This window comes from Rhipicephalus microplus, chromosome 6, assembly GCF_043290135.1.
Source record: "Rhipicephalus microplus isolate Deutch F79 chromosome 6, USDA_Rmic, whole genome shotgun sequence".
Taxonomy (NCBI): Eukaryota; Metazoa; Arthropoda; class Arachnida; order Ixodida; family Ixodidae; genus Rhipicephalus; species Rhipicephalus microplus.
Genome location: NC_134705.1, coordinates 74029392 through 74055279, shown reverse-complemented (window position 1 = coordinate 74055279; position 25888 = coordinate 74029392). Strand labels below are relative to the sequence as shown.

General features: G+C 45.7%; 1 protein-coding gene across 1 annotated transcript in view; it reads left to right on the top strand.

The window, feature by feature from the left end:
* LOC142765312 (uncharacterized) overlaps nt 1–25450 on the top strand; it is a 124490-nt gene extending 99040 nt beyond the window's left edge. The window contains exons 17-19 of the mRNA XM_075866073.1: nt 21997–22173; nt 23050–23160; nt 24959–25450. Of these exons, the coding sequence (XP_075722188.1) occupies nt 21997–22173; nt 23050–23160; nt 24959–25126 (456 nt within the window). The 3' untranslated portion in view covers nt 25127–25450. The remainder of the gene's footprint in view (nt 1–21996; nt 22174–23049; nt 23161–24958) is intronic.
* Nucleotides 25451–25888: the final 438 nt, after the last annotated feature.

The following is a 25888-nucleotide window of genomic DNA, read 5'->3' as shown; positions in this document are numbered from 1 at the left end:
TGCATCTTGCCAGTACTTAGCTATGGTACAGAAACCTGAAGATTTACGAAGAGGGTTCAGCTTAAACTGAGGACGACGCAGTGAGCAATGGAAAGAAAAATGGTCGGTGCAACCTTAAGAGACACAAAGAGAGCAAAGTGGATTAGGGAACAAACGCGGGTTAAGGATATCATAGTTGAAATCAAGAAGAGGAAATGGACATGGGCCGGGCATGTAGTGCGTAGACAGGATAACCGCTGGTCATTAAGGGTAACTAATTGGATTCTTAGAAAATACAAGCGGGTTAGGGGGAGACAGAAGGTTAGGTGGGCAGATGAAATTAAGAAGTTTGTGGGTATATATTGGCAGCAGCAAGCACAGAAACCAGTTAACTGGCGGAACATGGTAGAGGCCTTTGTCCTGCAGTGGACGTAGTCAGGCTAATGATGCTGATAATATCTACCAAGTGGCTTTTTGCAAGCCCTCGGCTAAACCTTGAAATGTTTTTGTGCTATATGTATCCTTTTGATCAGCGCATAGTTTGTAGGGCTTCATGAACTCGAGACAATCACAATGAGCGCTCTCAGCTCCGGCTTCAGTTCTTGGTGCGCCGTTCTGCAAGAGTGATTAACGTATGTTCGTGCGTCGTTTTAGTGCTTCCCCGGTAACCGTGGGTGTTACGCTCACTGAAATTTGCGGAAAGGACGTGTTTGGCTGTCGAAACCTACGTATGTTTCTAGTACGTTTGTGTGCTGTGAGCAATTTCGCTGATTTGTGTGGGGAGGTACACGCGTGCCAGTGACAGGAGCCTCAATGATCGCTTCGGGCTCTGGCTTAAGTTTTTGGTGCGCCGTTCCGCAAGAGTGATTAACGTATGTTCGTCGTCGTTTTATTGCTTCCCCGGGAACCATCGGTGTTACGCTCACTGAAATTCGTGGAAAGCGTGTGTTCGGTTGTCGCTCAGCTTTGTGAGGGCAATGCGCTTTCGCATGCAAACTTTCCTTGGGTATTTTAGCGTGCCTACTCTAACATTTGCATGCCGTACGCACGAACTGCAGCGAGCTGCATGCTGAGCCAGCAGTGCCTTTTTAGCATTCCGACGATTAATTCTTTCTGCAATTAGAATTTATGCGCATTATTTCGGGATATAGAGTGTTTTTTACTCATTTTCGGTCTTTAACTGATCCTATTTATGGGGAGTGGCTACTCTTATCTTTATTCATCATCAAATAACTTTTTAAAAGAATGCCGATGAGGCGCCAAGGTCAAGTTTGACGTACACAAATTAGCGGCGGACATGTCGGTCTCCCTTCAAATAAATATTGCTTCTGCACATTTCTTTCGTGAACGTCCGCGTGCAGTTGGTGTGAAGAAATGGTGCAGAATGAACCTCAACATCTTTCTTGTTACTGCATGCAGTTGCTCTTTAGAAAATTGGAAATTTTATAGCTGGTCCATTATCTCCACAGCAGTGCACTGGTTGTCTTGGTCGTGGTTCACTGTTACAAATCCATGTTTGAATATGACAACTGTACTTAATAGTCAAAAGAGTGAGCAAATGTCGGTGACATACGCTCTCCTGCTGTCTTCTGCACCTGACTTCTGTACTTTATGTTCATTCTCAAATTACGCGACCACTAATCAAATATCAACAAATAGATTTTCAATTTTGATCTTTTTCTGTCTCGCTGCCTTGAATTTGCTTCCTTTTTTGCCATGCTTTCATAAAATCATCAGTTCAACTTGTTGCGTAGAACACGAGCATCAGCGTACATAGGCCAGTGTTTCAGTGAGCTGTCGCGCATGCACTAGTACTCTTTTATTTAGTGCATGACACAATGTCATACCTGATTGATTGATTGATTGATTGATGGACATGTGAGGTTGATAGTGCCAAAGCCACCATATGATTACGACGGATGCCGTAGTGGAGGGCTCCAAGTATTTCGACCACCTAGGGCTCTTTAACGTGCGCCCAAATCTGAGCATACGGGCCTACAACATTTCCGCCTCTATTGGAAATGTAGTCACCGCAGCCGGGATTTGATGCAGTCGGGATTCAATGCCGCGACCTGCGAGTCAAAAGCCGAGTACCTTAGCCACTAGACCACCGCGGCGGGGCACAATGTCATACTTCGACAAGTGACAAATGGATAGTTTTGTGCTCTTTTTTTGAAATCTAAAGAGTAACACTGGGACTGAACATCCCAGTTTCTGGCCAAACGCAGGGAGATGAATGATACTATGAATAAAGTGTGCTGTAAGGCACTGGAAAATGTGTCCGTCCCTGGCCATCTTGTAGAAAGTTGACCATCACAAGAGAGCGGGAGGAAACGGCGACTCACAAATGCCACGGTATGCAGGCGATGGTGAACGTGATGGCTGCGCCGGGCGCCAAAGCTAGTGAAGCACCGGCAAGTGGGGATGGGGGGGGGCGGCGTTTCTTTTTTTTTTCCACGCTCACGCTTGTTGTCGCTGAATGGTTCTGCGTAAGTTGATGCCGGCTCCTGGCGCCAGGCTGGCACGACAGGGACGGCGGCTCCCCCCCCCCCTTTTTTTTTGCCTTCTTGCGCCTGCTTCTACCTGCGGTTTGCGTTACTTCCGCGTCGCGCGGCTGTCACGAGTATTTTTTATTGCTGGGTTTCCTGTAGACCGGACTTTAGTCCGTACGTAGGAGGGCGCCGCCTATATGCCGTTCGTTATTTGACACCTGACTGAGAGTGTACACAGTGCAATAGCAATTATTGAAGTAATCATGCCTTTCATTGTGGGGTTAGAAATAAACTTGTTATTTATTATTAAAAAAGCAACTTGGTAATAGAAAAGCAGGATGTGTCTTGTTACACCAACAAATGTCAAAAACACAAGTTGAAGTGCCCCACGAGGGCACGGACATTGAAGATTACATGCTGCTGACAGGGGGCGGAAACTCCCTATACCTCCCATGTATTAGCTCCCGGCAGCGGCAGTGCCGCTTTTACCACTGGTGGTTGCCGGGCATCCTACTAGAAATAAATCTCAAGAAGAAATTTTTTTTAATGGCGTAACTTGTGAGGGCCCTAAAAAGAGGGTAATGGCGAAAAATAGAGAGGAAGAGGGTTGCCGCGGAAGCTGCGTTTTCCCACTCGCAAGCAAGCAGAGTGCGCTCGTGCCTTATTTCAGGTCCGCTAGCTGCTTGGGCAATGCGGCCTTTTATTTTGTTGAACATTTTATTTCTAAATTTTGTTCGTGTCTTCTGAAGAGGCGAAAATTAATGTGATTGCTCTCTAAGTAAGACGAAACTGGATCGAGGTGACCGACTGATCTTAATGCATGTTTTGAAAAATAGAAAAATACATACATGAAGTGTTAAAATGTCCTGCTATATACGCAACTTTAGTTTACACTTGACATATGAACATACTTATACTTAACATATAATGTACACTTGACATATGGACAAAAAGCCTAGGGCTTTTTTCAGCAGAGCTCGAAAAACCCTAGACTTTTTACAAAGAAATCTTAAACGTGTAACCAAAGAGATCAAACAGGCCGCGTATTATGCGTATGCGAGACTAGTACTAGAATACGCTGGTCCTGTGCGGGATCCGTTGCACAAAGTACATAATCATGCACTAGAGCGCATTCAGTCGATAGCAGCAAGAATTGTTCTGGGAAAACTTTATCGAGTTGAAAGCTCCTAATTCATAAAAACAAACCTAATTAGCAATAATTGCAAGATCGAGTACATATTTTAACATTTAAACTATTATATTCAATCCTTGACAAGAAAGCAAGCAATAATCTTCCTGAGTATTTAAAACCAGCACATTATCAATCCTCTCGTAATGACCACACATTTAAAGTACCGCCATACAAACCCAGAACTGATATGTTTAGGCATTATTCTTTTCCGCACTCCATTGTCGACTGGTATAACTTACCAGCTGATGTAGTTGGCAGCAAGACTATAGGTTGATTCTATGGGGCACTGTGCCCCCCGCAATATAGCCTAAAATGACGCTGTGGGTGTTGTTCCAAATAAGAAAAAATAAGAACAAGCACTCAATCTAGAATATCCCAACCAATGTAAAATTTATCAACAATAGCGAGTAGTACACGTCGTACTTGACTCAACAACGTTTGTTATTACGGTGGCATAGTTATTTTACTGAACCCAAGTGCGAAATGAAACTGAAGTTCAGAGGCACGGAGATCCTTGAAGCGATCAGAAGTTCTTCGAGAAAGAACGTCGCTGTTACCGCTACTTCGGTAAGTTAACTTCTTTTCGTCAGGGCATCAGTGTTGCCATGATCAAGATAACTTCCCTTGTCTAAACTCTGGCTTCATCTACATTCTCTGTAATTATTTGTAGAAGTATTTAGTTCAATACGTGTATTTTAGCGATACTATTAGAAGTAAAGACCCACAAATTGTGAAACCGCTTCTACAAGATTTCATGATCCGGAAGCAGCCTATATTTACTTTACATAATTTTATCTTCACGCTAAATGTAAAAAAAACTAAACAAATGTAGTCGAGTCGACTCGCATTCAAAACATTTGATAAAGGCATTTTCCCAGCAGGAGCTTGGCTACCGTCTTCACAGATCTGTCAAGTGACACTGCACTTCTGTCAATCCTGTCAGGTTTGCAGAAAACTGGGTTTACACATAGGTACTCATGCAAAACCAATACCTGCCCAAATAATATGTCCGAATTTTTGTGCTCCCCCGCTAACTTCAAGAAACGCTGAAACACCTTCGCGAAACTAGAAATTCCCGAGTCAGGACACCACAGAGACGCGAAAAACATGTTGTCCGATTAAGCCATCTTCCACGAATGCACAGCTGACTTGTTCTGCGTAACTAACAGTGGCGTCCGCTCTCTTCCCGCCACATTTTGCTGTCTTCATCGTTTCCGTAGTTGACACGCCAATAGAGTGAGATAACTATGTGCGATCGAACTTCTAATATCGCTGAGCGAGGGGTAAGATGGAGTTCAGGCAAGTGCTACAAGCGCACTTCAATCAATTCCCGCACTGCGCCTCATTTGAAGTTGACGAAATAATACATAAGAAAGATATAACCAAAAGAAAAGTTCTTTACAGGGGTATCAATTTTTTCATTTCTAAAAACTTGCGAAAGCCAATAAATCCGAGTATTCACATCAACCTTAATACGTTCAACTGGATCATAGGACGCTTGCTCCCCGCTACAGGTGAGCATGTTCTTTTCAAACCGATACTGGCGGTGTCTTTCTGGGGTGCGCCTCTGGTGCCCCAGCGAATGCCAGTTCTCGGTCAAAATCATTTGAGCCCAGAGTTGACGAAGCACACAAAGAAGGATATTCTTATTAGAGACGGTGAAAAACCTATATACTCTTTATTATTATTACTGTCAAAGCAACATGACATAAGAAAAGCAGAAAGCATATTGCTTCCCCGGGAAATTTCAAGGACTGCCATGTCGGAGTGTCCCACGGGTGCACGGACATTGAAGATGACACACCTCTTCTGCTCCCAAGAATTCCAGTTTTCAACCAAGGACATAAGAGGCCAGAATTGAAAAAAAACACACACACACAAAGATGGATAGTCCTATTAGAAGAAGTGGAACATCTTTCAATTTAGTGAAAATGAGCTGATTTTGGTCAAATGAATTCGCAGATATGGAAAAAATAAACTAGCAAACCAGCCCTGCATATCAAACACGTGCGTGAGTTAATGCTCAAGAAATCGAAATACCCTTCATATTTATACAGAATATCCGCTACAGCTTTGCTGTATGAAAGAGATAGACGACGACGGTCACTGGTTGTTGATGAACTGGCACCATCTTGTTAGCAAAGCTCTGTGAATCGCATATAGTTTAATAACTAAATAAATAAAATAGGAGGTGTATGACTCTCATACCTCGATGCAGCCGCGCGGTGGTCACAACACCGGGGACTCTTCGGCTACTTCAAGGGCCAGTACCTCATCCCCACCGGCCTGTTCTGCCGGGTTTAAACGTAGGTTACCCTGCAGCCGCTGCGGGATTCTGGTACTTTCTCCGCTGACGGTATCATCGATGTTGACTCCTGGCTGCACCGGTATGAGTGCGTCAGTGCTACCCGCCACTGGGATCGCACGCTCATGCTCGCGATTGTTTTGTTCAACCTCGACGGCACGCCACGGACATGGTTCCAAACAAATGATGCCGAAATCAAGAGCTGGGATCTCTTCAAAACGAAGATCCGTGATTTTTTGGTGATTCTTCTGGTCGTCAGATCACTGTCAAGAAGACTCTCGCCACTGTCGCCCAGACGTCTACTGAATCGTACGTCTCATTCATTCTCGACTTCTTGGCGCATTGTAGCAAGGTTGACCAGCGCATACCGGAAGACGAGAAAGTTAATCACGTCCTCAAAGGAATTGCTGACGATGCCTTCAATCCTCTAGTTTTTAAGAATGTCACGAGCATCAACACGAACCTGACAGAATGCTGCCGTCTAGAACAGGCTAAAGCCAGCCGCGTCACCCACAGCATCACGCGCCTGACCAACACAGCTGCTACTTCCTCATGCGCTGACGCCTTGTAACAAGTTCCGCGATGTGACAACCTCACCCACATCATTCGTCGCGAGGTGTAGGCAGCCCAACCAGTAGTCACTCCATTCCCAACGCCTGACATTTCACTGACCACGATCTCACTGATAAAAGCCGTCGTTCGTCAAGAATTATCGAACGTCGGCCTACATCCTGCCCAAGCAGTCTGCTCTGCCGAGCCTTTTTTTTTTGTCGTCCCTCCGCTCCTCGCTTTGGTTCCAACTACTCTCGACAACGCAATTCGCCTGAATGGTGTATACTGGACGACAAGCGTATAAGCTTCAACTGCCGACGTGTCGGTGATATCACTCGCCACTGCCGCAATCACTGGGCTCCGCCGGCACTCTATGGGCCTCCGCCCCCCCTCCCCAGGCCACTTCAGTCCACCAGTCGTTCTCAGCGTTTGACTTGACTTTTTACTTAGACTTACTATTATTAGTTTTACTAAGACTTACAGTGAACAATGAATCCGTGTGGGAGCTCAAACGTCTCTGGGCTTTTTAACCTTTACTTGGTGAGTGACGGCATATATGTTTTCTTTATGCCATTTTCAGGATTGATTACAGGTTGGCTGCATGTTAATGTTTTTCCTGTATTTCATGTATTCAGATATTCTGGCGTTATTTATAGGCTAAAAAATTTTTACAAGCTGCTACATCAGTAATAAGCAGTCGTGGAAGAGCAGATCGAGTTTGCGTCATTAGCCTGCGATAGCGTATCTGTTTGCCACGCAAGAAAAAGTGTGATGCGTAAGTTCGCATGCTGAATTTTTATTTGAGATACGTCTCCACCACCGTATTTTGCAACAATTCCATTGTAGTAGACCTGAATGTGGATATATTTGACAGATTATTGGTATGTTTTATACAATTCTGCAGGCAGTTCTGCGTAGCTTCATTCATTGTGACTTGTCACAGATGCCCCTGCTCGTTCAACTGCGTCATGCGAGATCAGCGAAATAATTCTACGATGTTTTTTCTTGAGATGATTGATTTTGGTTCCGGGACACGTCTGTAGGTTACATATAGCTTTCGGGGAATCTCTGCGTAGCTCCATGAATTGTGACCAGCCACAAACGTTTCTGCTGTCTTGAGTGCTCCGTGCGAAGCCGGCGACATAATTCTATGGTGCTTGTAATGGTTCCCGCGACACGTTTTGAAACCCCTTACAATTCAACCTTTAATACTACGTGACTATTTGCCTGAATTGCTCTGTTTCATCTCTTTTTAGGGATATATATATATATATATATATATATATATATATATATATATATATATATATATATATATATATATATATATATATATATATATATATATATATATATATATATATATATATATATATAGTCTAGTAGATCCTCCGTGAGCGGTCACAACGTGGTTTATTTCGACGTTTCGGCCTAGAGTCTGGCCTTCATCAGGAATAGATACAGTTTGTCGGTGCTCAGCTTTATACAATCTCAAATCAGAGGGCAAGGTAAGAGGGAAAAAAAAAGAAAAGGAAAGAAAAAAAGAAAAAAGATAAAAATAATATACGGTGAACGCCCCTCGGGTGCCCCCCTTCCACTTTTCCCTCCACTCCCCCCCATCTCTCTCCCCCCTCTCCCCTTCACCTTTCTGATGTCAGCGGTCTGTGTATGTTTCCGTTCACTAGCGCATTACTCCCGATCAGACGGTCCCTCCTGGCACTGGCGGTTCGGTGTGGGGCAAAAAAGAGCTTTTCAGGAAGTCCTAAGCCTTTAACTGCTCGGGGTCCCGTAAACAATTCGTCGTAGAAGGACGGGGGCCGCGTATTGTGGCAGAGGCTGGTCAGCGGGCATTTTAGGAAGTTCTAAGCCTTTAACTACTCCGCGCCCTGTCAACATTTCGTCGTAAAAATAGGGGTGCCCCGTATTGCGGTAGGCTGTGCAAGCGCGTGCAATGCGAATTCCTGGCCCGCTTCTAAATTACGCGTGTCGTGGGGGCCTCCCGGCTGTGCACATGGTTGCTGTTGGGCATGTCGTGCATGGCACAATTGATTGGGTAGTAAAATAAAACAGAAATAAAACAGAAAACAGACGACAGCTGCACTTAGGAAGAGTAGTTACACTTGGAATTGTTTTAGGTTGTCCAGTGCCCTTCGCAGCTGCAGTGCCGTGAACTCAGTTACTATTTTCATCGTTGCCGTTATTGTTTTCTAATGCTTTAATTGCTGCAAGTGCACCAGGATTCTCATTTATTCCTCTATCGAGGGTGTTAAATCGGTGGATAAGGTATGACTCTCGTTGTTCACGTTCTCGATTTGATTTAAATCCCGTCTCTAAGAGCGTTACTGATAGTTTGTCGAATGCATGGTCGGGAAGATTGAGATGTTTTGATAGAGGTAGACTTGGGGCTGATTTCGCATGGGCTCTGTGATTATTGAAGCGAATCCTAAATGGTGTTTCTGTTTGTCCGATGTACTGCATACCACACACGTTGCATTCGAGTAGGTACACCACATTAGAAGAATCGCATGTTAGGTTTCCTCGTATGTTAATCGAAAACTTGGATTGCGTGCTGGTTCCTTTGTCTGTTTCTCGCATCGCCTTACATACAAGACATCGTGGCTTTAAGCAAGGGCGGCATGAATTATTGGGGGGTGATGTGTTAATTTGGGAGTGGACCAGGGTGTCTTTGAGGTTACGTGGTCGTCGGTAAACGACGCCTGGAGCGGATGGGAATGCGCGTTTCAGACGTTCACTTTGTTCCAGAATGTTGTAATGTCGTTTAAGGATTTTGTTTACATTGGGGAAGTTTGTGCTGTAAGTCAAGCAGAGGTTTGTTCGTTGTGGGTCTTCTCGTGGTGGTCGCTTCATAAGTAAGTCTTCACGCTTTAGTTTTCTCGCTTTTTGAACAGCGTCATTAATTACATGTGGGGGGTATTTTTGTTGCTCGAGCATAAGTTTTAGCCTCTGTGAGCTCGTGTCAAAGTCAGCGTCTCTAGAGCAGATTCGCTTAAACCGGTGAGCCTGGCTGTATGGAATACTGTTTTTACAGTGGCGTGGGTGATCGCTTTGGTAATGAAGGTATTGTTGTCGATCCGTTGGTTTGCGATATAGGGTTGTAGAGAGCTTCTCTTCTTCTATCGTTATGGCAACATCAAGAAAATTTACGGTAACTTGCGAGTATGTGTGTGTGAAGTGTATGTTCGGATGTACAGCATTGTAAGTGTCTATAAAGCTGAGAAGTTCGTCCTCGCTGTGGGTCCAAATAAGAAAGATGTCGTCTATGTATCTTCTGTATAACATTGGTTTCAAGGAACTTTGTGCAAGAAATTCAGATTCTAGCTTTCCCATAAATATGTTGGCATAATTAGGTGCCATTTTGGTGCCCATAGCGGTCCCGCTGATTTGTCGAAAATACTCTTGGTTAAACTCGAATGAATTTAATTCGAGGACCATCCTCGTCAATGTTGCAATGGCAGAGAAATCTGGGGTGTTAGATTGTCTATGGTTTGTGTACATGTTTCTTAGTGCAGCTATGCCGTCATCGTGAGGAATATTTGTATATAATGAAGAGACATCAAGGGTAACCAAGTACGAGTTTTTCGGCACACAGATACCCGCAATGTCTCGAAGAAAATGTGTGGTGTCTTTTATGTACGACGCGAGGGTGCATGGAATGTGGCTTATTAGTTTGTCCACGTACTCTGATATGGGTTCAGTTATTGTACCGATGCCTGATATGATTGGTCGACCTGGGTTACCAGGTTTATGAATTTTTGGGAAGATGTAGAAGCGACCTGGACGAGGGTATGCTGCTTGCATCAGTTTGTGGTCAGTGTTGGTTATCTTTTCTGCGTCCAACAGTTTCTTTAGTTCTGTTGATACGATACGTTTGTATTCGTCTGTCGGATCACCTGGGAGGCGTTCGTAAAATCTTGAGTCGTCTAGTTGGCGGTATGCTTCTTGTAGGTAGTTGGTTGTATTAAGGACTACAATTGCTCCTCTTTTGTCAGCGGGTTTTATTGTTATGTCTGTCCTAGATGCCAAATTTTTCATGCTTATTTTTTCAGATTTGGTCAAGTTTTCTCGGTTTCCTTTCTGTCTGTGGTATTCGTGTACTATATCTATCTGTACTGCGGTGATATAAAGGTCCAAGCACTTGTCTCGATTACTGTTCGGTGTCCAATCATTTGATTTACGACGGTGAATTGTTTTGTGGTTAGAAGGCCTATCTAAGAAATATTCGCGCAACCTTAAGCTTCGAGCGAAGTTGTCGAGGTCTCGGAGTAAGTGGAATTCATCGAAAAATTTTGTGGTCGGGCAGAAGCTTAGTCCCTTAGATAGCAGTTTTACTTCGTCAGGTGACAAGCTCGTGTCCGATAAGTTTACAACCACAGTGTCACACGGTGTGTTCCTACATGGGTGCTCGTTTGTACCATTAGTGTTTTCCTGGGTGGTGGTGTTGTAATGATAAGGCACTGTATCAGGGAACGCGGGTTTGGGCACATGGTCTCTTTCGAGTTTATGAAGTTTTGTGGCCCTGATGGCTTGGTATTTATTCTGCTCAAATTCTGTTAATCGCGTGCTTTCTTCGTTCGATAAAGTGTTGTGGCGGAGAATGGTGTTGGTCATAGCGACCACTTTCTTTACCTGTTTGTCACTATGATTAAGAGCAATTTCTGTTAATTTAAGGGATGCCTCAAGGAGGACGTTTTTCCATGTTATTTGGTGGTGTTTATCTAGATTTGTAGCGGCTGGTGTGAGGGAGAGTGTCATACCCTTGGGGGCTATTCTAGCACGAAGGTACACTTGCAATGTTGATTTATGCATTTCATGTCTAATTCGTTTGTCAGCAAGTTTTCGTACTTTAAGGAAAGTGGCACTGCAACTGGGAAGTGATGAGCTGGACTTACATTTCAGAAGTCAATCTTCTTTTGGGTGCGGGGATGGCACTGATGAGGTGCGCAGGTTGTAGTTATGTCCGGCAGGCCTTCGTCGTTGTGGGGAGAATTTCGGCGTTGGGCTCCCGGCGAACGTGTTCGTTGGCAGTTCCGGGGTCCGTAATAGGGGGACGCGGTTCCGTGGTTCAGCAGGCTTCCCTTTGAGGAGTGGTGTAGTGGTGCTGTCGTGTAGTGCTTCTGGTCTCGACATCCGCAATGGAGGGACGCGTGTTGGCTGTTCTGCAGACTTCCCCCCTAGTAGTGGTGCGCTGTTGATGATGGTGAGGGGGTGCTTGAGGCTCGCGGGAGTCACAGTTTCATTGATCGTCGGGAACTCATCTGTGGTGTTGGGTGGGTGTGGGGCTCCTGGTGTATGTTGATATGCAGAAGTCTTCTCGTGGGTGTCTTGTTGTGTTGAACGTATATTCACGGGAGCTGCTGGTTGAGTCGACCACCCCGTTGTAGATTCAAGATCTCCACGACCGAGTGCTTTCTTGAGGGTTTCGGCAATCAAAGCGACACCCATAAAACTCGGATGAAGCCCATCCGCAGCAAGAAAGCGTCTTGGTGGCAACTGCTCGAATTGGTAGTCGATATATGACACCTTGCTGGGTCTCCGGCAGTAGGCCTTGACTGTCTCGTTGAATTGACGAGCGTCCCGGTTGAAGCGGTGCACGAATTGTTCGTTCGATCGTTGCAGGTGTAGGTTGAGGTACCGGGGCAACACGCATGAAACAACGAGCCTTTTCAGTTCCTGGCGTGTCCGAAGCGTGTTGTTCACTAGGCGGCGAAGGCGGCGTAGCGATTCGTCTAGTCCGTACGACGCCAGCTCACTCGTACCGACGTGAAAAACGAGCGTGGTCACAGATCGTGGTATGCCAGCAAGCTCTTTCTCGATGTCGAATGTAGAGGCTCCGCGGATGGAAATGATTGCAGGTGTCGTCTTCTCATGTGGGTTGAAATGCCGATGTAAATACCTTGTTTGCGAGTTTCCGATGATGGCTGTAGTTGGTGCATGTTTAGGGAAATTCCGTGAGACCTGCTCGACTGGAGGTGCGCCTGTGGCCGGTCTTGTGTAGGCAGGCATGGTGGTTGAGTGGCCGTAGCGTTGCATATAGTCTAGTAGATCCTCCGTGAGCGGTCACAACGTGGTTTATTTCGACGTTTCGGCCTAGAGTCTGGCCTTCATCAGGAATAGATACAGTTTGTCGGTGCTCAGCTTTATACAATCTCAAATCAGAGGGCAAGGTAAGAGGGGGAAAAAAAAGAAAAGGAAAGAAAAAAAAAGAAAAAAAGATAAAAATAATATACGGTGAACGCCCCTCGGGTGCCCCCCTTCCACTTTTCCCTCCACTCCCCCCCATCTCTCTCCCCCCTCTCCCCTTCACCTTTCTGATGTCAGCGGTCTGTGTATGTTTCCGTTCACTAGCGCATTACTCCCGATCAGACGGTCCCTCCTGGCACTGGCGGTTCGGTGTGGGGCAAAAAAGAGCTTTTCAGGAAGTCCTAAGCCTTTAACTGCTCGGGGTCCCGTAAACAATTCGTCGTAGAAGGACGGGGGCCGCGTATTGTGGCAGAGGCTGGTCAGCGGGCATTTTAGGAAGTTCTAAGCCTTTAACTACTCCGCGCCCTGTCAACATTTCGTCGTAAAAATAGGGGTGCCCCGTATTGCGGTAGGCTGTGCAAGCGCGTGCAATGCGAATTCCTGGCCCGCTTCTAAATTACGCGTGTCGTGGGGGCCTCCCGGCTGTGCACATGGTTGCTGTTGGGCATGTCGTGCATGGCACAATTGATTGGGTAGTAAAATAAAACAGAAATAAAACAGAAAACAGACGACAGCTGCACTTAGGAAGAGTAGTTACACTTGGAATTGTTTTAGGTTGTCCAGTGCCCTTCGCAGCTGCAGTGCCGTGAACTCAGTTACTATTTTCATCGTTGCCGTTATTGTTTTCTAATGCTTTAATTGCTGCAAGTGTACCAGGATTCTCATTTATTCCTCTATCGAGGGTGTTAAATCGGTGGATAAGGTATGACTCTCGTTGTTCACGTTCTCGATTTGATTTAAATCCCGTCTCTAAGAGCGTTACTGATAGTTTGTCGAATGCATGGTCGGGAAGATTGAGATGTTTTGATAGAGGTAGACTTGGGGCTGATTTCGCATGGGCTCTGTGATTATTGAAGCGAATCCTAAATGGTGTTTCTGTTTGTCCGATGTACTGCATACCACACACGTTGCATTCGAGTAGGTACACCACATTAGAAGAATCGCATGTTAGGTTTCCTCGTATGTTAATCGAAAACTTGGATTGCGTGCTGGTTGCTTTGTCTGTTATATAGTACACGAATACGAATACGAATACGAATACGAATACGAATACGAATAAGATATAGTACACGAATACCACAGACAGAAAGGAAACCGAGAAAACTTGACCAAATCTGAAAAAATAAGCATGAAAAATTTGGCATCTAGGACAGACATAACAATAAAACCCGCTGACAAAGGAGGAGCAATTGTAGTCCTTAATACAACCAACTACCTACAAGAAGCATACCGCCAACTAGACGACTCAAGATTTTACGAACGCCTCCCAGGTGATTCGACAGACGAATACAAACGTATCGTATCAACAGAACTAAAGAAACTGTTGGACGCAGAAAAGATAACCAACACTGACCACAAACTGATGCAAGCAGCATACCCTCGTCCAGGTCGCTTCTACATCCTCCCAAAAATTCATAAACCCGGTAACCCAGGTCGACCAATCATATCAGGCATCGGTACAATAACTGAACCCATATCAGGGTACGTGGACAAACTAATAAGCCACATTCCATGCACCCTCGCGTCGTACATAAAAGACACCACACATTTTCTTCGAGACATTGCGGGTATCTGTGTGCCGAAAAACTCGTACTTGGTTACCCTTGATGTCTCTTCATTATATACAAATATTCCTCACGATGACGGCATAGCTGCACTAAGAAACATGTACACAAACCATAGACAATCTAACACCCCAGATTTCTCTGCCATTGCAACATTGACGAGGATGGTCCTCGAATTAAATTCATTCGAGTTTAACCAAGAGTATTTTCGACAAATCAGCGGGACCGCTATGGGCACCAAAATGGCACCTAATTATGCCAACATATTTATGGGAAAGCTAGAATCTGAATTTCTTGCACAAAGTTCCTTGAAACCAATGTTATACAGAAGATACATAGACGACATCTTTCTTATTTGAACCCACAGCGAGGACGAACTTCTCAGCTTTATAGACACTTACAATGCTGTACATCCGAACATACACTTCACACACACATACTCGCAAGTTACCGTAAATTTTCTTGATGTTGCCATAACGATAGAAGAAGAGAAGCTCTCTACAACCCTATATCGCAAACCAACGGATCGACAACAATACCTTCATTACCAAAGCGATCACCCACGCCACTGTAAAAACAGTATTCCATACAGCCAGGCTCACCGGTTTAAGCGAATCTGCTCTAGAGACGCTGACTTTGACACGAGCTCACAGAGGCTAAAAATTATGCTCGAGCAACAAAAATACCCCCCACATGTAATTAATGACGCTGTTCAAAAAGCGAGAAAACTAAAGCGTGAAGACTTACTTATGAAGCGACCACCACGAGAAGACCCACAACGAACAAACCTCTGCTTGACTTACAGCACAAACTTCCCCAATGTAAACAAAATCCTTAAACGACATTACAACATTCTGGAACAAAGTGAACGTCTGAAACGCGCATTCCCATCCGCTCCAGGCGTCGTTTACCGACGACCACGTAACCTCAAAGACACCCTGGTCCACTCCCAAATTAACACATCACCCCCCAATAATTCATGCCGCCCTTGCTTAAAGCCACGATGTCTTGTATGTAAGGCGATGCGAGAAACAGACAAAGCAACCAGCACGCAATCCAAGTTTTCGATTAACATACGAGGAAACCTAACATGCGATTCTTCTAATGTGGTGTACCTACTCGAATGCAACGTGTGTGGTATGCAGTACATCGGACAAACAGAAACACCATTTAGGATTCGCTTCAATAATCACAGAGCCCATGCGAAATCAGCCCCAAGTCTACCTCTATCAAAACATCTCAATCTTCCCGACCATGCATTCGACAAACTATCAGTAACGCTCTTAGAGACGGGATTTAAATCAAATCGAGAACGTGAACAACGAGAGTCATACCTTATCCACCGATTTAACACCCTCGATAGAGGAATAAATGAGAATCCTGGTGCACTTGCAGCAATTAAAGCATTAGAAAACAATAACGGCAACGATGAAAATAGTAACTGAGTTCACGGCACTGCAGCTGCGAAGGGCACTGGACAACCTAAAACAATTCCAAGTGTAACTACTCTTCCTAAGTGCAGCTGTCGTCTGTTTTCTGTTTTATTTCTGTTTTATTTTACTACCCAATCAATTGTGCCATGCACGACATGCCCAACAGCAACCATGTGCACAGCCGGGAGGCCCCCACGACACGCGTAATTTAGAAGCGGGCCAGGAATTCGCATTGCACGCGCTTGCACAGCCTACCGCAATACGGGGCACCCCTATTTTTACGACGAAATGTTGACAGGGCGCGGAGTAGTTAAAGGCTTAGAACTTCCTAAAATGCCCGCTGACCAGCCTCTGCCACAATACGCGGCCCCCGTCCTTCTACGACGAATTGTTTACGGGACCCCGAGCAGTTAAAGGCTTAGGACTTCCTGAAAAGCTCTTTTTTGCCCCACACCGAACCGCCAGTGCCAGGAGGGACCGTCTGATCGGGAGTAATGCGCTAGTGAACGGAAACATACACAGACCGCTGACATCAGAAAGGTGAAGGGGAGAGGGGGGAGAGAGATGGGGGGGAGTGGAGGGAAAAGTGGAAGGGGGGCACCCGAGGGGCGTTCACCGTATATTATTTTTATCTTTTTTCTTTTTTTTCTTTCCTTTTCTTTTTTTTCCCCCTCTTACCTTGCCCTCTGATTTGAGATTGTATAAAGCTGAGCACCGACAAACTGTATCTATTCCTGATGAAGGCCAGACTCTAGGCCGAAACGTCGAAATAAACCACGTTGTGACCGCTCACGGAGGATCTACTAGACTATATGCAACGCTACGGCCACTCAACCACCATGCCTGCCTATATATATATATATATATATATATATATATATATATATATATATATATATATATATATATATATATATATATATATATATATATACATATATATAATCTGCACAGCATGCCCCCCATGCTTCTTGACGTCTAACACAACCGGTGGTTTTATCTGCAAAGGCAACAGTTTCCCGCCTCACTTGGTATAGTGGCGAGATCTATTTTGGGCAACAACAATATGGCTACTCTTCCACGTGAATGTGTCGGGTGTATCAGCGATAGGGCGGCTGACCACGCCGCGAGATGTGTTCTACACCCAGTGGCGCTGCAAGCGGAAGCTTGTCACGCTGTTTGTTTTGGGGTGAAGCAATAAATATAAGGCTGTGGTTTTATACATTTCTGGCAGACTTCTTACTTTGAAACGTGCCTGACGAAGCACTAAAATCAATTTATTCACAAGGTTATCACTCCCGAAAGCAAGAACTATATAGCTCACTTGATTAACGATTGCTGGTGTCTATTTTTCTTGATTTCTAATATTAAACAAGCACGTGTAAATGCTCACTGCTGCTGGTAAGTATGAGGCTGATAATTGCAAACGCGTTTTATAAAAAGACTTTCAACCCAAGAAAAAAAGAGTACCTCTGATCCCGGAATCGCACTGTGGTTGCTGTTGCCCTGTGAATGACAACCATACTAACTAGTTTCCACTCAAACCTCACGTAGTTTTTCTTGTCTAATACAAATACACCGAATATGAAAAAACCAAGGGTTGTCACCAGACAAAATATTTCCTTTTGTTCAGCAGCAGTGTCAGAATCTTAGGCAGAATTCACAAGTATGTTGAAGATTTCTTTCCACAGCAAGCGGTAAAAACGTTTTGTATTCAAATGTCCTGGAACTCATGACAAGGGTTTGACGCCACAAAAAGTAGTGAGCGTGACAGGACGAAGCAATAATTCATGAAATCGCTGAGGGAAGCATAGTAATGGCTGTGAACAGAGCTGACATTTATGTTTTAGGTCCCAGCAAAGTAACGTCTTGCGCGACTATATACTCGTAACTCGTAAATTACTCGAAAAGCTATTGGTGGAGGTGGACGACTTTCGCACCTCGATAGAGACGCGCAGTGGTCGCAACACCGGGGACTCTTCGGCTACTTCAAGGGCCAGCACCTGATCACCACCTGCCTCTCCAGCCGAGTCGACCATCTACGTCACCCTGCGGCCTCTGCGGAATCGTGGCACTTTCTCACCTGATGGTGCCATCAACGTTGATTCCTGGCTGCACCGGTATGAGTACGTCAGTGCTACCTACCGCTGGGATCGCACGCTCATGCTCGCGGGTTTTTGTTTTACCTCGACGGCACGCCACGGACATGCTTCGAAACAAATGAAGCCGAAATCACGAGCTGGGATCTCTTTTAAACGAAGATCCGTGGTTTTTTTGGTGATTTATCTGGTCGTCAGCTCGCTGCCAAGAAGATTCCCGCCACTCGCGCCCAGACGTCTACTGAATCGTACGTCTCACACATTCTCGACATCTTGGCGCATTGTAGCAAGGTCCACCAGCGCATGTCGGAAGACGAGGAAGTTAATCACGTCCTCATAGGAATTGCTGACGATGCCTTCGACCTGCTGGGTATTACTAATTTCGCGAGCATCAACACGATCCGGACAGAATGCTGCCGTCTAGAACAGGCTAAAGCCCACCGCGTCACCCACGGCATCACGCGCCTGCCCAACTCGGTGGCTTCTTCCTCATGCGATGACGCCTTCCACCAAGTTCCCCGATGTGACAACCTCACCCGCATCATTCGTCGTGAGGTCGACGCAGCCCAACCAGTACTCACTTCATTCCCAACGTCTAATATTTCACCAACCACGATCTCATCAATAAAAGCCGTCGTTCGTGAAGAATTATCGAACGTCGGCCTACATCCTGTTCAAGCAGTCTGTTCCGCCGAGGCTTTTTATCGTCGTCTTTCTGCTCCTCGCTTTGGGTCCAACTACTCTCGACTACGCTATTTGCCTGAATGGCGCACACTGGACGACAAGCCCATACGCTTCAACTGCCGACGCTTCGGTCATATCGCTTGCCACTGCCGCAATCACTGGGCTTCGCCGGCCCACTATGAGCCTCCCCCCCCCAGGCCACTTCTGTCCACGAGTCGTTCTCAGAATTCGACTTGATTACTCTTTGCCAGCCGCATTCTCGGATTTTCCTGCCCCTCTGACGAGAGCTCGCTACGCCCGCTCACCATCCCCTTCTCGCCGTCAATCTCGTTCGCCCCCGCCACGCCGTCTCGCCTCACCAACATATTCGCAGCGCCCCCGACCCGAAAACTAGGCAGTGCATCTTCTGGAGGTTGAGCTGCATTGATGACGACCGCTGCAAAAAATCCTCGAGTAACAGTACCAACGACCCAAAATCTTTTGAACGTTACTTTAGGCAACGTATCTGTGCGCGCGTTGACCGAAACCAGCGCGCATGTGTCCATCATGAGTGCTGCTCTTCGTAGCCGACTAAAGTTATACGACGTCCTCGTTTTCTAGCCCAAACTGGACTCCCATCTCGATAATTTATCGGCGACGCTTCAAGCTCTTCATCGGGCCTGACTTCAATTAAACTCTTAGAAATGCCACTTCGATCGTCGTCCAACAACCGTACTTGGCCACTATGTCGATGCCGAAGGAGTCCGCCCGGATCCCTTGAAAATTCGTGCCGTCCCGGAATTTCCTGCGCCGTAGTTCACAAAGGACTTTCGCAGTTTTGTGGGATTGTGCTCCTATTTCCAACGCTTTGTTAAAGACTTCGCAATCATTGCACGCTCACTCACAAACCTCCTGAAGAAGGACATCCCGTTTTTCTGGGCCGCTGATCAAGCCTAATCTTTTTTCCCAGCTCACGACTCTCCTTACAAGAACGCTGATTTTAGCCCATTTTGATCCATCAGGTTCAACCGAGGTTCGTGCGGATGCTAGTGGGCACGGTATAGGAGCAATGCTATTGCAACACCGACACGGACATGACCGGGTTGTAGCATATGCAAGCCAACTGATATATACAGCCGAGTGCAACTATTCAATCAAGAAGCGTGGGTGCCTCGCTCTTTTGTTAGCAGTCAACAAGTTTCGTGCATACTCATACGGGCGTCCATTCCGAGTAGTCACCGATCACCACATGCTCTGCTGGCTGGCCTCACTCAAGGATCCCACAAGACGCCTCACTCGTTAGGCCCTACGTTTGCAAGAATACACATTCGCCGTCACGTACAAAACAGAGAGGTTGCATCAATATGCGGATTATATATCCCACTACCCTGTGGAAGAAGCCACCCACAATGACATCTTTTCAGACCTTTTCTCTTTGACGCAGCTACTCAACCTTGGCCATGAACAATGCTGCGATGCTTCTCAGGAAGCCATCATTGAAAGCGCTTGAGTTAATGCCTCACAACGCATCTCTACACATGTTCCTGGTCAAAGACGGGATCCTGTATCACCGTAACCTCGATCCATATGGCCATGACTCACTCCCCGCTATACCAGCACATCTACGTTCAACTGTCTTCAACCAACTTCATGACGCTCCTTTGGCGGGCCGCTTTGGCGTTTCTCGCACATACGACCGTGTACGTCATCGTTTCTTTTGGCCTGGTCTTGCCCGCTCTGTTCGACGCTACGTAGCCGCTTGTGAGCCCTGCCAGCGCCGCAAAAAGCCATCTTTTCTACCAGCTGGATTCCTTCAGCAACTCGACATTCCCACAGAACGTTTTTTTTAGTTGGCCTCGACCCGCTCGGCCCATTTACGATCTCAAGCTCAGACAACAAATAGATTGCTGTCGCCACAGACTATGCGACACGGCATGCTATCATACGAGCACTTCCGACGAGTTGCGCAACCGATGTGGTAGACTTTCTGCTGTACGATAATATTTTAGTACACGAAGCTTCACGCTAACTCCTCACTGACCGGGGCCGAACCTTCCTGATAACTGTCGTTAATGAAATCCTCGCTCTTGTTCTGCAAAGCACAAGTTTGCCCTTTCGCACCACCCGCAAATGAACAGTCTTACGGAGCGCCTCAACCGGACCATAACTGACACGTACGCTTTCTAAATACGTAGCGGCCGACCACCAGGACTGAGACGTTCGTTTGCTGTCGGTATCGTTCGAATATAATTCACCGCGTCACTACACTGCCGGCTATTCGCCTTTATGACACCTTGCTGACCTCGGTCACTGAATATGTTGACGAACCCATCGCGCGAGCCGACCACGAATGCCAACTCGCCCGCAGCCGTCTGCAGGCCTCACAGGAGCACCAAAGACCGCTCTACAATTCCCATCATCGAAACGCGCAATATTAGCCGGGTTCCTTTTTCCTCCTCTGATCCCCCACTCGGCGTGTAGGTCTTTCTCAAAAACTGCTGTGATGCTACACTGGACCATACCGCATCGTTCGTCGGGTGACTGACGTTACATATGAGATCGTTCCAGCCGATCCAACGTCAACATTGTCAGCTTCGAGGGACATCGTGCACTTAGCTCGATTCAAGCCTTGTCACCCTCCTTCCACGACATGCGAGCAGCTCAAACACCGAGATGATGCTTTTACCGCCGGGGACTTATGACACAGAACAGCCGCCGCAGCCTTGCTGCAAGAAAGAGAAAGTCAATGACGGTTGCTGGTTGTTGATGAACTGGCGCCATCTTGTTCGCCGAGCTCTGTGCTTCGCATAAGTTTGAATAAATATATCACTCGTAACAATATTTACCAGTTCCTTTTTAACAAAGTCAGCAGTTCGTGGAGTTCGTGTAATACTTTGTACGTGACCATATGGGCCTGAGCACATGACGGTTCGTATCGGTAGGCTTTTATTGGCTTCTATAGAGGTTCTGAAGCTTGGGATTGGATTTATGCGTCTGCAGAACATCATGCACCTTGCCTAGGAAAATGGACAAATTATCCTAGCTTCGATCCTGGCGCCTGATGCCTATGGCAGTGTTCAGCGCTGGTCATGCATTTGTGTTTCGTGCCGGTTTTCAAACTATCCTGGTGTTTTGCGATTGTTTAGATGTAGAAGGGCCAAGTCAATGGTGAGCTATCTTGAGGCTGGAAGCTTTTCTGAAGAAGGCTGCAGCAAGCCTTCACACGCAATTTGAGTACGTGAAGTTTTGTGACACCATCTCAAAAAGTTACACCAAAGGGTCAAATCAATTCCCTCGTAGCATTTATAGAATATCCGATTTTTTTGCGCAAACATACTACTGCGAAAGTTTATTAATTGGATTTCCCACATGGCGTCTGTGAAGTAACTGCAATTTGCGTATAGCTCATATATACCCTAGGATTCGCATGCATTGCCTTTGTGCTTGATTCCTAGGCGACTGCCAGCTGGATGACGGAGTCGGGGATACGCCCTGCTCTTCCTCACACAGTGGTGGCCTTCTCCTCGTGGATACCGGCCATGCAGTTTTTACGTAGTGCCGACGCCACTACGGAGACTTGGAACGGCACGAGGCGATGTTTTGTCTTCAGCCTCAGCCCATACGACAATATGGTACGTAATCCACAAAATAAAACAATCATATATCACACAGAATGATACGTTTTCCTGTTGCATGAAGTACAACAGGAGAAAAACAACACGGGGTTCTCCGCAGCATTAGCTCGTTGAGCGTGGTTGGGGAAAATGTTCTTTACCTGGTAAATGCTATGTTTACTAGTTGTATGTTGAAAAAGAACAAGTATCTGATTTTCCTGATAGAGGTTACAGCTGGTACTAGTGAAGCGAGACTTAATAGACACTCATAATAACTTTATGAGAACTAACAGATAAAGATTGCAACAAAATTGCAGGGGATGTTACTTAGAATATGAAGAAAGTGGACGAGAAGATTATAGAGATTGAGCCTGTGACCTTAAAATGAGGTGGCCGATGCTTTACTGCTGAAACGACGCTCAGTGGTAGATAATCGAACTTTCCCTGCTGCTGTTTACAAGATAACTCAATTTTAACATTTTGGCACCATGACTATTCAGCGGTACAACCACGGTACAACAGATAGACTATTAGACCTAAGTACTGCGTGAAAGAGGCGAGTCTATGAGAACAGATGATATTGCGCCAGATATTAAAGTTTCTAACGCATGTTAAACTGCATAATAATGATACACAAAGTACACACAACTGAATATTCGGCACAGCAAACCCAATATATAACATGTTTATTTATTGTCGGTGTGTAGGCTTTCAATTTTTCAGTTCATAAAAGAACACTTTACGACTTTACAATTATCAACTTAAAGCTTTGGGGCTTTGTAGTCTTAGTACAGTCGTGTCGTGAGGCTTGGCTAAGTCGTATGGTGGAGTAAGGTCAAACAAAGGCTTTGGACTTTTGTGGCGTTGTTTACGTAGCCGTTCAATGACACGCAGGTATGCAGCCAACCCAGACGATATCACAACGTCAGCGGCATGTACTTCGCCAAAGACGAGGCAATGCAAGGCATTTACGTCTACGAGGATCCTGCCATCCTCAAGGACAAGGTCTGTCTACTACCCGTCAATGCTTTTGGAAGCAGGCGAATCTCAGTCTAGCTTGCGCAAGACGCTGCACCTTCGGCGTCAGAAGCAACGCCAGCAGTGAAGCACGCGAAACAAACATTTCGAATAGTTTAGCGGGTTGTCCAGTGGTTGACTGGAAAGACGCAGAGTGTACTGTTTCCAAGACTAACCCCTCGTGTTCCGCTAATTTGTTTCAGCTGAAGAGGATATTACGTGCATATTATCAATTGGAAACAGCAGATTGGAGTTTACTGAGCAGGTCGACTGTTTGTAAACACATTGTCTGGTCCTCTTAAAACTACTTTATTTGCAAGCGAAAATAGTCGCATGAGCTTACTGCAATGAAACACAGAAAATACAAGCACTTAAAAAGCACCACGCACATAGTCTGTGAATTCACATGCTGTAAACATCCTGCTTCATATACGTTTGGTATATATTACCAAATAGATTTATTCATTATTGTTATTTCATGTACACGGGATTTTGTGATAAAGAGCTCTGTCACTAAAATAAATGGAACCGGCAAAATTATATCCCAAGAATACCACTGCAGCCGCAGGTATCCTTTATGATACACCGATGCAGTCAACTCGAAATGAATTGGGGGACACAACTAGTGGTAGAATCGTGTTCTACGGTAGCTACGCACAAAGGAGCACTATTTCATTTTATCTCGTTTACACCTCCTAACGTTTGGCTTACACGTTCAACGGCATTTTTTTTTTAATAAAAAGGGGCAAAAGAAAGTCACAGCTTTGCCGCAAAGGCGAAGCAATGAACGCAATAGCAATGAATGTAAAGGCTAGGCGCAGAATGGGAAGCAGATCGAAATGTGCCCCGCGTTTTTCACGCACAAATGACGCACGATACGTACTGACAGGTGCAGATGAACGTGAACAAGCGTATCGGTTGTTACTTCGCTGCGTCTGAAAAGCGCTCCCTTTACGCAAACAGAGGCTGTGCAACGTTGGTTTGCCCGGTAACTAAAACAGAATCGTTCAGACGAAACCCAAAGGCTAGCCAAGACGTACGACGATCCCCACGGCAAGGCAAGGGTGCGCGATCGAGCGTACACCCTCTTATTCTCTACGCGGGCCAAAGTACGCGTGAGAGAAGAGAGCCGCCGTATGATCACTGTGATATCTTGCTGATAATACTAAAAACATAATGCCCCCCCCCCCCGAGATTTCCGCCAACAGCGGTAAGTGGTTAGATATAAATAGCTTGCTGTTTAAATGTTTAGGTAGGTACCTCTCGCTGGATCAGTGGTGAAAGCGTCGTATTCTCGACGCGGAGGTCCCATGTTCGATTCCGTGTGCCGGAGTCTTTTTTTTCTGGGCGCTTTCTTTCTTTCTTGTGTTATCTTGTGTATAGATATGTTGACATATATGGTACATGATATCGACGCCAACGCCAACGCCCGTGGCGAAAGACAGCCGAGAGTGTCCCTAAATTGCTATCGCAATAAAAGTTGGATGGGGGACAAATAAACCCAGCAAGCTCACTCGCCCAATCGAAGATGCGAATATAGCGTGTAGCGTTCAGTGTAATAATTGTTTACTTTATGCCATCAATATTTTGAAAGATTAACTCGTAAATTGGCGCCACTCACTAAAATACTGCGTAATGATCTCCAAATATGTTATACCTATATACAACAACGCTACGAACATGCATGTAGGCAAGCAACCTTAGTAAAAGAATCGGTGTCTTGTGTGTCCCGATAGCAGCGAATGTGATTTACACCTTTGGGTATTGTACTTTTTCATTCATCCAGGTTATGCAAGTGAGGCGTGCCATGAGCGGAGTCACTTCCAACGTCGGCTGGGCCTTTTATGGCCTGGAGTACGAAAGCGATGATGCCGGCCAATGCGGGAGCCGCCACGATCGAATTTCAACTGTGAAAGCGGCGCTGCGCAGCTTGCGGGCTTTTCGTGTGCTGTAATTGCGCCGAATTGATCTAATCCTCAGGATAGGCCTGTTGGCTGAGTTATTTTCAGCTGATATGGCCACTATTAAATTTTCGACGTCTTGGCTGCACTAATGTTTTGATGTTGAGGCAGGTAAAAGTTTCGCGACATGATGCGAGCAGTACCTGAATTACGTTTTCGGACGTATAACCTATATTGCAAAACGCTTTTTTAAACGATACATACAGTAGGCTTTCATTACGGCGTTCTAGTGTAAAAACGCTCCCTGTTGAGAATGCCTACATAAGAGACTTTGCGCTAATCTCAGAGGCGAATGAATAAAAATGTTGTTTCAGCAAGGTTGTCTCTGATGCGAATAAACTTCCCACAGCCATGGGATAAATATATATTTTAGCTAGCGAATTGCACGGACGCTCCCTGTTGAGAATGCCTACATAAGAGACTTTGCGCTAATCTCAGAGGCGAATGAATAAAAAGGTTGTTTCAGCAAGGTTGTCTCTGATGCGAATAAACTTCCCACAGCCAAGGGATAAATATATATTTTAGCTAGCAAATTGACAGAATGTGTGATGAATATTTCCAGTATGGAGTTGGTCATCGTTCACCAAATTCCACTGCATCAATTCTGCAGACTGCTTCAGGGCGCGTGATATTCGGTGGTTTCACGGCAATTTTTTCTTGGGAAGTCACTGTATATAGAAGCGTTTTCTGCGCGTATTTGGAGTGCCCCTATCTGTGCGTAGTCCCGAAGGTCGCGGTTTCAATCCCACCAGCGG